Here is a 16,069-nt window from a genome sequence, read left to right as displayed (position 1 = left end):
CTTTTCTTTTTTTGAATTTTTTTATTATGTTGTTTCTTGTCTTCATGACACCAAATTTGTACTCCCTCCGTCCCATTTTATATGATGTACTTTGATTTGGCACAAACTTTAAGAAAAAATGGAAAGACTTTTAAAACTTGTGGTCCAAAATGAATGATAGAAATTTGTGTGGTTGTAAATCATTTCATTAAGGGTAAAAAAAGACATTTTATAGGCAAATTGTTACTTAAAATAGAAATGTGTCATTCTTTTTGGGACTGACTAAAAAGGAAAGTGAGTCATATAAATTGGGACAGAGGAGTAATATTTATTTACGGTTGTCGATGGTTAAATTCTTGGGTCTTCACCCAACAATAGAGATTGAGATAAGATCTGATGGTTGATGTATTTTACTGACCTAAAATCGGTGAAAAAGGTAGATTAATGGTGTTGATATTTTGAACTAATTTGAGATTGATAAAAAATGAAAAAAGATGGATGACCCAGATCATACACCCAAAACTCATGTTTAGTTTGCTTTATGAAACTCATGACCGAAAAAATTTAATTTATAGTCATAATTGTTTTAATTCACTGAATTTCTTCAATAATTAAAAAATTCAATAAAAGAATGAATTTTTATGATGTTAATAATTCTATTTTTTTAGGTTTTGTTTCTACTATCTTTCTTCTTCTACTTTTTTTTTTTGGTCTTTATTTTGTGATATATTTTTTTTTGGAATAATGAGATTAAGGACGATTTGATTTTTCCGACAATATGAGTAATAATTCTAATAATTATTTGATGATTTGTCGTGTTAGTTGTAGAAAATAGTGAAATAAATTGTAAAAAAAATATATTAGAAGATGGATAAAAAGATGTGGTTAGTGTAGTGATGGTGGTTCAAGGTGGAGGAAATGGTAGTGTGGTGCATGTTGAGTAATGAGAAATAGAGGGGAAAAAAGAAAAGACCAAAAAACTTAAAGAGAAGAGTAAAAAATATATAATTAACCAAAAAGTCAAATTAAAAATATTATTTATCAAATTCTTCTGACTTTCACATGCCTCCAAGAGAGTGATGCCATAACAACATCTAAGGGTGTAATTATTCTGTTTTAAAATAGTCTAGGGGGGTGATAGGACTCTCGTAAAACATAAGTGTGTAGTTAAAAATTCGATAATAGGTTGAGGGGGCATTTGACTATTTTCTCTCATTAAAATTATGACACTTTGAAAGTCAATATATTGACTACAAATTACAAGCGTGGAGCTACCTAACTTTACTAAGTGCAATTTTGAATAAAAATCAGTCACAAGTCAATAACCTCAAAATAAATTAGGCCATGTGATCCTAGGTTTAGTACAATCCATTTTCTTTACGATATGTAGAAATAAATGTATATTGCACATATATATTTAGCTGTAAAAATAATAATTAAAAGTTTTCAATCAATTAATAATTCTTATAAAAATTATAAATACACAAGAATACTTCTTATTTTTTAAGCAGAATGAGTGATATATTTGACAAGCGTCGATGAAAAATACAAGCACGAGTTGGCGCTCAGGTATTGAACACAAGCAAATCTGAAGCTTTTATTTAACTTAAATAAATAATAGTCCAAGATAATTCATTCGCAGTAAACAATATGATTTGATTTCTATGACGTATACCTAACTTGTACATTAAATGTTGCGACCTTATTATCATTAAAATTAGAGCTGTTAATATGGACTGATCTATTTCATTCGGGCTAACTCATACGTGTTTTGAAATTTGACAGGCTAGTCCGGGCTGACCCATTTATTTTGTGGGACGGAAAACGGTCAGCCCAACTCACAAGTATGTAGGCTACTGGTTGTGTCATGTCAGACCACTTTTTTTAAAAATATAGTTTTTATAATTTTTTTAATCAAATTATAATTTAAAAATATTATCATAAATATCGACTGGACAATATTACATGGTGTTCGTGTTACTACTTTCTAATCAAATCCACAAATAAAATTATTTTTATAATATTTATTAAGTTTGATTTCAAGTAGAAATATAAAAAGCTAAATAGAAATAGTAACTTAATTGTTTTCTAATGGTAATAATAAAACACAAAAAATATAATAATATTTCATAGGCTATGGCCTACATAGTGATTCCCTAAAAATTTTAGGAAAAATTTCTTTTATGTAGTACATATTTTGTAAATATAATTTGTATTTAAATTTTAATATTTAAAACTTTAAATAGATTTTGAGTTTGGACTCTTGTTATTTTTAATACTCTATTTTATTTTTATTTGATCCACGAGCCGGTCCTACCCATATTTCTCAAGTCTCACTAATTAGCAGACTTATTCAGGCCGGGCTAAAAAAACGCTTATATTATTGTATCTCGCGCATCAGATTAATGTATCAACGCTTATATTATTGTATCTCGCGCATCAGATTAATGTATCAACGCTTATATTATTGTATCTCGCGCATCAGATTAATGTATCAACGCTTATATTATTGTATCTCGCGCATCAGATTAATGTATCAACGCTTATATTATTGTATCTCGCGCATCAGATTAATGTATCAACGCTTATATTATTGTATCTCGCGCATCAGATTAATGTATCAACGCTTATATTATTGTATCTCGCGCATCAGATTAATGTATCAACGCTTATATTATTGTATCTCGCGCATCAAATTAATGTATCAACGCTTATATTATTGTATTCATTTGAAAGATTTCTGTAATTATAAACTTTTAAGGGATAGATTGTAATTTTACCTTAAAAGTATGTGATTTCTGTAATTTGCCCTTTTTTTTCTTAAATATGCTCCAAAAATCTTAGCCCCCCTATCATGTCACGAGTTAGGCCAGACCGGCCCAACGGACCTAACCCATATTAACGGCTCTAATTAAACTACTTAAAAATCGATATATTGAATATGATTTTAATTTCTACTTTGGATATTTGTAAGAAAAAAACAAAGGATCGAGGAATTGTACCTTAATATTAATTAATTAATATCACTCATTGACATTTGACAATTACAAATGAGGAGCTTTACCTAACTTTAATTAGTGCAATTTCTAGGAGAAAAATTAGTTATAAGTCATTAACCTCAAAATACTTATTACTTAAATAATATTTAACTTTAAATGTAACACCCATAATTGATTTCTATTTTTATTTTTTAAAAGATGAAGAAGAAAATTTCAATTTTAATTGTAACTTGAGGAACTTGTATTAGTTCTCTTATAGTTTAATTCTGGTTTTCTTATGCCTATATCCTCAAGATGAGTAATAACTATTAAGAATTTTTTCAAAAATTTGTATAAATTATTTATTGGAGCAATTATAGATTTGGGGAAACTACTAATCTTAAACCGATACTTCTTTTGAACAAAATTTATTTAGTTAAAATAAAATTTGAAATGGATCAATAATAGAAATCTGTTGGCAGCACAAATATAAAAAAGTAAATCTAATGTGAGGACTTAATAATTAGTCCTTTCATCACACTACTCTTAAATTCAACATGTAATAAATTTCGAGAAATTAACAAAGTCAAAGTATTTAATTATTTGCCCTATATTCTGAGATGCTTCCACCATATATGTCCTTTGCTTGAAACCACACAAATATATTGACTAAAGGTTACACGTTGCAATTTTTAAATACCATGTTGTGTGCAATGAAAAAGACTTGCAACAATTAGAAGAATAATAAATTGGTCTAAAAAATGTCTAAACTTGGCGATTGAGAAGATGTCGAATCGGGGGGGGGGGGGGGGGGGGGAGTTGAACCTTAAATGACATTCAACTATTTGATATTTAGTACTCATTGTTTCGACTGGAAAAAGGACAAATATACCCTCGAACAATCGTAAATGGTATGTAGATACCCTCCGTCATACTTTTGGGACATTGGTGTCCCTACCGTCCAAAAACTAGAGCGTATATGCCCTTCACTCTAACGAAAGATTAAATAGGGACACATGACGCAATCCTATCCATCGATCCGATGTCAGGTCGGTGGATAAGATCATGACACGTGTATGTCCGTTAGTATAAAGGGTATATATGTTCTAGTTTTTGGACGGGGGTATATTTGTCCTTTTTCCCTTTAAATTTTATGAATTTAACAACCTCAAGTTAATACTTAATACTATAATAATAGTTGAGTTCGACGACAATAACATATCCAATGTAATCTTACAAATGGGGCCTGAAAGGAGTAGGATATATACAAACTTTACGTTGTCTTTGTGGGGTAGGAAGGTTATTTCCAGTAGACCCCTGATTCAAAAGAAATGTATCCGACACAAGATTATAAGAAAAATAAGACAACAAAATAAATGCAATAACAAATAGTAATACACTGGGAAGAATATGAAACTACGATATAACTAAATAATACTAAAATGAAAATAATAATTGAGTTTACAGACAAATATCATGGTGGCTATATATAGAATAATAGAAGTACAGATCACTTTCTGAAGAGAATTATAATGATATTATACATTGTTACATCACTTACATTAACACAACAAACAAACAACAACGGACAACTCGATTCACTAAGCTCCCGCTATGCGTGGAATCCACGTAAGGACTAATTGCATTCTCTATATTTAGTTGTGTTTTAATGGTACTAAGACATTTCTGCGGTATTCTGCCAATCCCCACAATGGAAATATATTTCTATATGATGCATAGTGCATCATACAATTCCTCAAGAAAACACCAATTATTTCCTGCACATATTTATAAAGTCAGATAAAAGCAATATTTTGATAAAACTGGTTTTAGCAAATCTCTGTTCTTTTAAATATTGTTTTGCCATTTTGAAAGAGCTTGTTTCTTTATATTTTAATTAATCAATAACAATCAAATACGACTAGTTTCTAAACTAGTTTGAGTCAGACTATATGAATCATCTATGTCCGTTTCGTTTAAATTCATTCCAATACTGAACACAGATAAATTTGTGGAGTAATTATCTGCTGTGGGAAGTCACCATCTTCCATCTGAGAATTAATCAATAGCTTTGCTGCGCGGTGGAGGGGCCTTGGATCTCTATCAACCTGGCCAGAGTGAATCAATCCCATCAATGCCCATGCAGTTTGTACAAGATTCGAGTGTTCTGTTTCAAGCTCTCTATATACCTGTTTGATCAAATACAAAGGTGAGACACATTTGTCTTGTGAACATTCATCATTATATTTCCTCGAAAAGATCATGTTAACATCAGTATTGGAATGAACAGATCCAAATGGAGCAAGATTCATGTCTAATGTTCATATAACCGACCTTTACGTGGCCTTTTTTGCTATTACATTACCTTGTCAGGACAAGAACGGTAGCTTTCTCCCCAACCACCATCAGACCTTTGTGTTCTTAGAAGAAATTCTACGCCTTTACGAACAGCTGCACAGTTTCTGTACGACAAGCCTACAGCAGCAAGCCCTCCAAGAGCAAACCAGGAAGCATATATGAAGCACACACCCCAGTTACCATACCTGTTGACACGATTAATCATGTCATAATCGATAGAGCAGAAAGGAACTTGCAAGTTCAAGGGCTCACAAGAGAAATATCGTATACCATGAACCGTCAGGCTTCTGTACATCTTCAATATATTTAACACCATTATTAATAAAATTGTCAACCTCCGTAGTTCGGTGTCCAGGGTATATCTTCTTAAAACGAACAAGTGCTTGGATTGCCGAGCTAGTGCACTCAACATGCCTGGAATGACATTGAATCAGTGTGAAGCAGTAAAACGGAGACTAGGAATGGGGAAAAAAAAAAAAAAAACTAAAGGGAGAGAGAGAAACAAATCTTACTCATGCTCAATAACAATATCCTCGAAAAATTCAGTAGGATTGAGCAACTGAGAAATACAACAACCAAGAAAATTACTTATTCAGGTTCAGGGAAGAATATAGAAGAGGTCGAAGGTTTTCAACAACCTTGAAATGAAGCAGATATATAAACTTACTATATTATGAATCTCAAAACTCAAACGATTATTTTACTTGGCAGAGAAGTTACCTCCAAATACTCTGCGGCCCCTGCAGGTTCCCATCCTGCTAAACCCCCATTCTTGCTCTGCAGTTTATTTAAAATAGATCTCATCATTACTAGAAATGAGCCAAATGACGAGTGACTAAATTCAGAAAAAATGAATTCATTTCACAATTCACAGGTAGCCAGGTATTGGATAGGCTTCTCTTGGAATCGTTGTACAAGCAGAAAACAACTGCAGATTAAATGACTTAATGATTTGAGGACACATCTTTCAGTGTCTACCTGTAATGAAAGAATAACATTCACCGAGTCATACAGTCGCACTGGATCCATTGCCTCACCAACTAATTCAGGAGGCATTGTAGAGAAGAGAAGGCAGCACTAGATAAACAAAAATAAGAAGATATCAGGTCAATTTACTAGCACTTATCATCATACCATTTTTCAACAATTACAAGTTGAAATCTCATTTCATTGAAAAGTTAGGTACCGTTAATGCTTCGGCAGTGCAATCAGATACTTGCCATCCATGATCTTGATCTGCAAAAGCCCATGATCCTTTTGAGATATGCCGATACATACCTTTAAAATCACCAGAAGGATTGTCCTTCACCTGCAAGAAGTCACTTACATTAATAAGGTCCGCAATTTGAAAGACCTGATATGCTCATGATCTAAACATCCAAACCTGAGATTGTTTTATAAAGTCATGTCCCTTTCTAAGAGTATCTGATATCTCATCATTCATCTCACTGGCCAATAGTGCTTGAATAGCTAAACTAGCATCCCATGATTGACTACCACAACCCTGCAATTCAACAACAAATACTCGCCTATTTCAGTAACAAATGTTTGCATCACTTCAAACTAGGAAAAGGGGGCTAGATTTTTTATATTACAAACACACGTTAATTGTTAATGAGTTCCTGTTCTCAACTCATTGTGGTTTGTGAAAGAGTACTATTCAGATCTACCAACCTGCATTTTCATTCCATCTTCAGCTACCCATAAATAATCTGGGATCCTAGCAAGATGTTTTTTGAAATGATCGCCATTGGGATCCTCAACCCAACAAGCAAGCATACTCAATACCTACACCGTCAAAGTGTTACATTCAGTGTACTCTAACAATTGAACTATTGTAGTCATTAAAAGAATGCAGGTAATTTATTAGTCTGTCAAAACTGAATTAGTTTCAGTACTTTTTCCACACATCCCATGGTGATGTATCGACTATTCTCGTCTTCGTAGTGTATGTGTTTCATGGTAACTTCAAGAGCTTTATTTCTCAGCTTGTTGAAAGGCCAACGAGTCAATAGAGGCTCGGTACATATGTAGAGACTATCCCACATCAAATCTTGAACCAATGGATGCGGGTAATAAAGATCCTCCTGCAGCAACAAGTTCATGTTTGAGCATTTGTAGAAGATGGTATGATGTAGACACTAACTTCAACACTGAGGACTCGTTTGGTCCGTAGACAAGGTTATACAGGGACAAATAACACCAAACTTCATGTCGGGATTGTTTTTCTTATCTTGGTAATCAAACAACCTTTGAGAGTCATACCTTAGCACATACATGGCGCACTTTTTTCCAGTTAATTTCATCATATGGCTGATCATACAGCTCTTCCCTCAATTGCAAAATGAGAGGTGTGATTGGACCAACAAATCTCTTCCCATAGAGATAAGACATTGGCATGTAGACCGTTCGGCAGTAACACCACATTTTTGCTGCAATTAAATAACAAGGAATAAAAATATTAACCAACCTGGATGACATGCACAAGGAATAAAAATGTTTAACCAACCTGGATGCACGGGAAGAAAAGATGGAAGAATCCAAAACTCAGGTGGCATTGGATTGGTTCCTATCCATTCGAAAGCTCCAAGAATCTGATTGAAAGAAGGGGAGATGTAACATCCGGCAATTTGAAATAACTATGAAGAGGCTTAGAATTTGGAAATAGTCATTTTTGGAAGGAATTCAAAAATCTGGAAATTTAGCTTGAGTATGGAAAAAAATGAGTTTTTGGCCAACTTTGAACAGTCATAACTCCTAGCTCAGGATGAGTTAGGTGTGTTTCCAGTTATGTTTGCGAAGCTCATGGATTGATCTTTCCAATGCCGCCAAGTTTTCTCGATTCCGAGTTCGTATAAGTGATTTATGCCCTTTGGAAGTTGGGCAGTTGGCAGGGAAGTCCGCCCGGAAATTTTAAGGGTATTTTGGTCTTTTCCCTAACCAATTCTTTTGGTTATATAAATGTGTTAGACTGAATTTTTGATCAGTTTTTCCCATTTCAAAGAGTGAGAGTGAGGGTTTGTGAGTGAAGAGGAGAAGAAGAGGAGAAAGAGAAGATCAAGCAAGGATTCGTCAAAGATCGTCGTGGATATCGTCGAGGGTGATCCCTACTAGGTATGTGAGTTCATAGTGTTGGGTTGATTCTTTCCCCCACACGCCAATCTCGTTTTAAATTTCGAGAAAAGATCTAGTTGTGGTTGTTGAAATCTTGTGGTGATGTTTGTTGATGTTGTAGTTGTGTTGTGTTGAAGTTCTTGTTGGTTTGGTGTATGTTTCCGGTGGTGTTTTTGAGTTGAACCTATTGTATGTTGAGGGTTTTGATGATTCTAAGTGTTTGGGGGAAGCATCTTTGTGGTTGAGAGGCTTTAGAGTTGGAGAAACTAAAGAGAAAAGTCGAGTTTTCTGGGGAAAAGGCTGGGGCGTCGCACCTGCCAGCGCGCCCCAAAAGGGGTTCTGAACTTTCCCCCTTGGGGCGGTGCGCCTAGCAGAGCGCCAGCAGGCCCCTTCTGAAGTTTTAAGGCTGGCGCCCCACGCCTGTCAGAGCGCCAAGGACGCCAACCTTTCCCATTCATTCCCCACTTGTCCATGCATGTTCCTTAGTATTGTGCCTATGTTTTATAGTTGTTTTCAACGCTCCAAGGTACGTCTAAACGACAAGAACTCATCCATAAACGTGTGATCATATACCTTGAATTCATAATCCAATTCGAGGAAAGTTTGGATCAAAGTCAAGTGAAGTAAGAGTCAACTCTAGAAGTTAAGAAGCTAGTCAAAGCAAGTTTGTAAAGTTGTTCAAGAGTCTTTATTGAACGTTTTAACTTCATTTTAAGACTAAAGTTTCAAGTCAAGTAAAAGAGTATAGAGTTTCAAGCTAAGTAAAGAGTCTCAAGTTTCAAGATTAGTCAAAAGTATAAAGTTGAGTTCATTTCTCAAAAGTTATTAGGGAATTATGTATTCCCAAAGAAGTTTCTAAATGTTTTTACATTTGAGTAAGAAAGGAGCTATGATTCCAAAAGAGCCTTTGGGCTAGTTTTCAAGAAAAAGGAACATCAATTCCAAGTGAGCCTTTGGGCTAGATTTTGAGCAATTATCTCAAACTAAAGAAAGATGTGTTTAAAACACTTATGAGCTAAAGTATATTTTTGGGAGTAGTCTTGAGCACCGAGTTGGGGACACGAGTTCATATTAACTCAACTCTCCATAAGAACCATGCGGCCAACATGGGGTTTAACGGGTCATACTTTTTAGATGATCCCATAAGTTAAGCTAGTGGATCCACTTAGTAAAGTAGCTTCCTATATCACGGCAAGGTATAGGATGGTCCTTGAGCAACGTGAGGTAAAACGTTGTATCACCACTTAGTTTCATGGTGGTGGTTGTCGGTTAGAGAAACTCCCACAGTAGAAATTGCATGGTTCCTCAAGGGGTTTTGCTTAGTGTGGATGGGGGTATGGGACTTCATTCATGCATTGCACAAGTAGACTTTAAGAGGAAGCATGGTATTTTTTTATGATATTATAAATATGATTTGGACGTCATGTTTTAAATAGTTTTACAAGTGTTATACATTGCATGTGTCTTATTGCTTTATATATTGAGTTTAGTTATTCATGAGTCGGACAGAGCCAAGGTAAGTGTTCTCTTGTACTCCTTTCAAGCTTAAGTTGTGATTTAACTTTCTAGCTCGCATACTCGTACATTCCATGTACTGATGCCAGTTGGCCTGCATCTTGTTATGATGCAGACACAGGTACTCAGGATCAGCCTCTAGCACGTTGTTGATCCAGTTGAGCTCTTCAGAGTCAGTGGTGAGCCTCCTTGTTTCCCGGAGGACTCGATTATTTTGTTCTCTTAGTTTTGTTTTATCAGGATGTTGCGGGGTTTGTCCCAACATCCATCTCAGTATTATAGAGTCTTCATAGACAGTCAGTTAGTTAATTTTGAGTCTCTCATCTATGTATATATGTAAATATTCTATTTTGAGACTCGAGTTGCCTTTTTGGCCAGATTTTTATCAGTTGGGTTGTTTTATGACCTTTCATTATATTAAGTTATTCGGTTGAGTTAGGTTTCCACTGAGTTAAGAAAGCCAAGCCAAGGGTTCTCTTGGGGCCAGCAATGGTCTCCGAGTGCCGGCCACGTCCAGGGTGTAGGCTCGGGGCGTGATAGGAGATTTCTCAGCACAAGAAGACAAGGTTGCTCGGATCCTTCAAAAACATTGCCGCACCCATGTCAGATCTTCAAAAATGCATGACAACATTTTGGAAAAGTAATCGTAAACATAGCACGAAGACATACATGACACTAGAAATTTACTTGAATATAGGAAATGATTAGTTTAAATAATATCAAGCCGTCTAAAAGATAATTAAAATTCACTAACAATGTGAAATTTTTTGTACATTGTCACTTGTCAGTATATATACTATCTACTATCTGTTATAACAAGTTAAAATATATGGATAGGATATATAATTTGTACGCTATCAGTGTATATAAGTTAAATACTAGTCATACCGAGAGCCATGTTTTTCCCCAAGAAGGAATGGCGATGACACTACCATGATCAAGAATCCATTTCCTTGCTCTAGCACAAGCATTGTTTACGCCACCATCTGGTCCTTCTCCAAGGATCCTCATGCAAACGTAACTCAGAGCTGTACAGAACATAGTACTGTGACCTTCTATGTGCAAACCCCATCCACCATCTTCATTCTGAATAATGCAGAATGCTGTTAGTAATCTGGAAATGAGTTTAACTTTTATGCACTCATAGTATATATACTGTATTGTCTATAGTAATCTTAATTTAGTAACATAGAAATGTTGTAATAACTTATTATAGCCTATCAAAATACATCAATAGATTCTTTATACAATCAGCATTTGATGATCCCTCGATTTAAATTTGTTTGTCTTGCTTTCCTTTTTGAAACTCTTTAATTCTAACTTTCCACAAGACCACAAAAATAAAGGACATTTTGGTACATTATACATGGGCATAATACATAAACATGCATTTTAACTTGGCCTTAGTAGACATATTTGCCCTACAATTCTAGTTGTACACAAGTAAACACTTAACATGTATAAAGTTGAACGTAGAACGTTTGAGATGCAGATTGCCACGTAGAATGCGACTATTTGTACTTATTCAATTTTATACAAGTTTAATTATCTACTTGTGCACACCCAGGGGCGGATCTATTAAGGGGTGTGGGGGTGCCACACCACCCCCGAACTTCAGCAGAAACTCTATATATACATAGGTATATATATATAATATTTATATAAATATAAAGTGTGCCACCCAGAGAACAAAATTGGCTTGTGGTGCCATGGTAGGAGGGCAACTTTAGAAGGCTGATGTTGCGGGTTCGAATCCCATTTGTACCTATTTTTTTGAGAAATTTGTTGCAGACGTTTTTTTAAGAAAAAGGAAATTGATGCACTGTTCTTTTAAGAAAAAATAGAGAACTAAAATTAATTTATATCGAAAAGATGAATAATTTAATCAAATATAAAATTAATTTAATCGATAAGTCTATTTGGCACCCACGGACTCTAAATCCTGGATCCGCCACTGTGCACACCCAAAGCAAACTTGGCTTCAACTAATATTATATGCCCTAGAACTTTTGGTGTGCACATGCAAGTATTTAAACTTGTATAAAATTGAACGAATAAACACATTCATCATACATGGTCGTCATACGTGTATTATGTTATGTAAGACACGTATGTCTACTTGTTCAATTTTATATAAATTTAAGTGTGCAATTGTGCATATCTAAAGTTGGAGGGCAGTAATGACACCTGAAGTCAAGTTAAAAGGCATATTTACATATTATATCTATACTCGTTGTGGCATTAAGTTATATACCTGGTGACAGTATATATATCGAAGAATTTCCTTCCGATGTTCAGCTGGGAATACGGTATTAAGATGCCCAGTGATATACATACACATAACCTGAAACAATTTTGGCTTTAGTCCATCCATTTTGTCAAGAGAAATTTTACGAATCAAAATGAAAAATCTTACCAGAGGGGGAAGAAAGAAGAGAGGTCCAGCACTTTCAGCAGGCCAATGTCCATCAGTAGCCTGTAAAGCTGAGAAGAAATGGACAGCTCTACGCAATGCAATTGTAGCAATTTCATGGCTAATTTCTTCTCCTTCTTCTACTTTTACTGCTCCAATTCTCTGTTTGAAATTCTTCTCTCTGAGGAACTGCACAAATATTGTATTATAATATTAGGAGTTTATCATAATTATTATTATTATTAATATAACATATTAGATAAAAATTGTTATTTAAATATTTCCGTAGATTAATTTTATTAACTTAATCTTTTTATTAAAAAAAAAAAGATAGTTGGAGACCTGCATTCTCCAAAGAAGATCGCTATTAGGCTTGATTTTATAATGATTGTTCCAAAATTGTTGACGGGCCTTTTCAATCTCGGCCAGTTCTTCTGCCGTTCCACTATTTGGGTCGAACTCCCACGTTTGTCGTCCAACGTAGTTATTTGTGCTGTATAAATATGCATCTTGCCCTTGAGCAATCGTCAATTTCCACATTCTTGATTTCTTCTTCTACTTACAAAGGATAACAATTTAGTGATATCAATGAGAATCTCATATGTAATGTATGTGAATTCAATATCTAAAGGCGGAGACGACCATATAGATACAATAAGCGAAAGATAATTCATTGAATATTCTTGTAAACAATTATATGTATTTTTTTTAAAAAAAACTTGCGTGATACATTTTATTAGTCAGTTTAAAAAGGAATGATATATTTCTACATTCAATAACAATTTAACTTCAAACTCTCGATTTTATCTTTAATGAGATTATTCATAGTGATACATATACATATATCTTATTTTAGACCACAAATTGTAAAAGTTCTTAAACTTCATGTGCAATCAAACAACTTTATATAAATTGGGACAAAGTGAATACAGTATATATAGACAAGAGCCATAATTTTTAGTTTATATGTTTTTATATCAATTTTTTCAGTTTATGGCATTCTTGATAGATTATTCATACAAATAATTAATTATTATTATTATTTTACAAATACAAATTCAAGTTTGAGCCAAAATTATTAAATTTCAATGAATCTGTAACTATAACATTGGCTTTGCCCTTGCATGTAAGATTAAAATTACTTTTCTTATACAAAGATTGCATCACCCCTTTTTCATCAAACCACTAATACGAGGACAGACATATAAAACTTTTTTTAACTCCCAGGAGTTTTCGCCTTTTTTATCTTCTTAATAATTTAAAGAGAAAATACATCAAATCACTTCTTAATTTGGTATTAAAATTTAATTTAGCACTTTCACCATATGAGCATTTAAATACCCCTTTGACAACTTTCACTCTAACACTACAATTTCAAGTGTGAAAGTGCATTACACAAGCGCCTCATCAGTGCCACATCAATACCACGTCAAAGCCACGTAAAAATTCTATTTAATTTTTTAATTTTTTTTTTTTTTTAATAACTGAAAAACATCAAACAACGAATCACCCAATATAGGCACAAACCTTATTGATGAAATGTATGGAGCATGAATAGTTGAAGATGTCATTATTAAAAGTAACTTCAATTTTTAACTGTTAGCTTCAATTTTAATTTTGACTGTCATTATTGAAGAAAATTAACTTTAATTTAAAGACAATAATAATAAAATTAGATGATTTTTTATGTATCTTTAGTTTGAATAAGAAAAAAATTTTAGAAAAAAAAGAAAAGATGAGGATGAAAGTGCAGAAAAGAGTTGGAGAAGGGGTGGTAGGAGAAATAGATGACATTGGGTGGGGGCTTTGAAGAAGGAGAAAAAATGTGCCGGTGTATTTGGTAGGGTGGTGGTGGTTATTTTTATTTTTTTTTAAATATATATATACTTTCTCCGTTTCAAAAAGAATATCTTAGTTTGACTCGAAACGGAGTTTAAAAAAAGAAATAAGACTTTTAAATTTTGTGTTTCTAAATTAAAGTTAGAGAGAAGGCCCAAAATAGTCTCTCATCTTTGGGTTAAGACTCAAAATCATCCTTGAGTTTTCACATGGAGCACTAATAGTCTCTCATGTTGGCAATATTGATGCACTTTTGGTCCTCCCCTAAACTTTTGCCTATTTTTTAACATTAATTTGTTCATAATTTTATGTATGGAATGTCCCATCATCTTTTTAGTAGAAATAATAATTCTATGTGAAAGAAGGTGAAAAGAAGAACACCTTGTTCTGTTTAGTATAAATATTACTGCAGCCAAACTAAGAACATTTTAACATATGACATTGCAAGAAAAGAAAAATGTGTACTATTGTACGTGAAATTGTCGTGATGAACCTTTCAACTTTACCTGCAATACGAATTCTACTAAACAAAATAAGGTGTTTTTCTTCGACAATCTCTCACATGGAGTTATTATTTCTACTAAATATATAAAATGACTATTAAACATTCCATACATAAATTATGAATAAAATCAATGTTAAAAAATAGGCAAAAATTTGAAGGAGGACCAAAAGTGTACCAATATTACAAACATGATGGACTATTAATGCTCCATGTGAAATCTCAAGAATGACTTTGAGTCTTAACCCAAAGATGAGGGACTATTTTGGGCTTTTTCTCACTAAAGTTATGTCAAATGTAACAAAATGTCCTTTAATCTCGTGATCTTAAATATGTCATGTGTAAAATTGAAGTTAAGTGTTGCAAAAAAAGGAAAGGGGTCATTCTTTTTTTAAACAGACAAAAAAGGAAATGAAGTTATTCTTTTTGAAACAGATGGAATATATATCAATGGATCACTTTTTTCTATTTTTTTTATATACGCATTTTTAATTAATTCTTTTGTCATGTCAATTTTTTGGGTGGGATTAAATTTAATTGAAAATTGTTAAAGAGGGTATTTAAATATCTATATAGTTAAAGTACTAATGTAAATTTTATTATCAAGTTCATAAATGATTTAATGCATTTTCTCTAATTTAAACTTACAATCTTAAAATTGAAAGTGATAAATACTTAATATCTCTATTGTTGGCTCTAAATGTTCAATAATGTTTCAAGCAAAATACTAAAGATGAAGTGATCACAAAAATGTTTTGTTAAAAAAAAAAAAAGAGAGAGAGTAAAAACTCACCAAGTTTAGCAGGCTGAAAGAGAAGAAATTATAAATTATGTTTGTGCGGAAAAAATGAGTGATCTAATGCAACTATTTATACAAAAAAAAATAAGTAAAGGATTTTTAGTTGTTGGTTTTTTGTCATTATTATTATATTGAAGAGTCATGGAAGGTCGACAGTGACTATGAAGAGTTGTACAATGAACAACATAAATTATACTATGCACTTGATTTTATCTTATTTTCTTATCAATTGCCTCTAGACACGTGTAGTATAATGGTGTTAGGATATATACTGTTAACCATATATTAAGATATAATATTTATTATAGAATAAATATTTATTCAGTTTTAATAGATCACATATTCGTTTATGGTGTTTGTTTACTTATATAGTAGATAATTTAGTGTATAGAGTTTTAGCTTATACACAAAGGATTAAATCATAAGTTCTTATAAGTATAAAATTCTTTTGTTCACAATTTAGGATGGAAATTGGACATGCCATCGATACTATTGTAGCATAAGATTATATGTAATTTATCTTGATTATGGGAACGGTATAGTTCCAACTTCTTGTGCTAGTGCATTTTGTA

At 33.1% G+C, this 16,069-nt stretch overlaps 1 protein-coding gene across 1 annotated transcript; it reads right to left on the bottom strand.

The window, feature by feature from the left end:
- Positions 1-4,418: 4,418 nt before the first annotated feature.
- Positions 4,419-15,578, bottom strand: LOC102591877 (delta-amyrin synthase). Its single transcript, XM_006364827.2, has 18 exons — positions 15,492-15,578; positions 12,700-12,912; positions 12,361-12,546; positions 12,199-12,288; positions 10,833-11,030; positions 7,825-7,909; positions 7,581-7,747; positions 7,214-7,402; positions 6,990-7,103; positions 6,700-6,819; positions 6,502-6,624; positions 6,294-6,392; positions 6,036-6,092; positions 5,828-5,874; positions 5,586-5,729; positions 5,323-5,500; positions 4,982-5,146; positions 4,419-4,735 (listed from the first exon to the last, which is right to left on the bottom strand). The coding sequence occupies exons 2-18, from the start codon at positions 12,895-12,897 to the stop codon at positions 4,613-4,615; spliced, it is 2,283 nt and encodes a 760-aa protein (XP_006364889.1). The 5' UTR covers positions 12,898-12,912; positions 15,492-15,578; the 3' UTR covers positions 4,419-4,612.
- Between the last annotated feature and the right edge of the window lie 491 nt (positions 15,579-16,069).

This window comes from Solanum tuberosum, unplaced genomic scaffold (genome assembly GCF_000226075.1).
Source record: "Solanum tuberosum cultivar DM 1-3 516 R44 unplaced genomic scaffold, SolTub_3.0 scf00511, whole genome shotgun sequence".
Classification (NCBI taxonomy): domain Eukaryota; kingdom Viridiplantae; phylum Streptophyta; class Magnoliopsida; order Solanales; family Solanaceae; genus Solanum; species Solanum tuberosum.
Note: the sequence above shows the minus strand (reverse complement) of the source record. Positions and strands in the feature narration are given on the sequence as shown.

Bases quoted from the DNA above. Each gene is read 5' to 3' on its own strand.
- LOC102591877 (XM_006364827.2), bottom strand. From the start codon at position 12,897: ATGTGGAAATTGACGATTGCTCAAGGGCAAGATGCATATTTATACAGC. The intron at 6,820-6,989 runs GTTGGTAGATCT...GTTGAATTGCAG, and splicing joins AAGATGGAATGAAAATGCAG to GGTTGTGGTAGTCAATCATG. The intron at 6,093-6,293 runs GTAGACACTGAA...AATAAACTGCAG, and splicing joins ATGTTATTCTTTCATTACAG to AGCAAGAATGGGGGTTTAGC.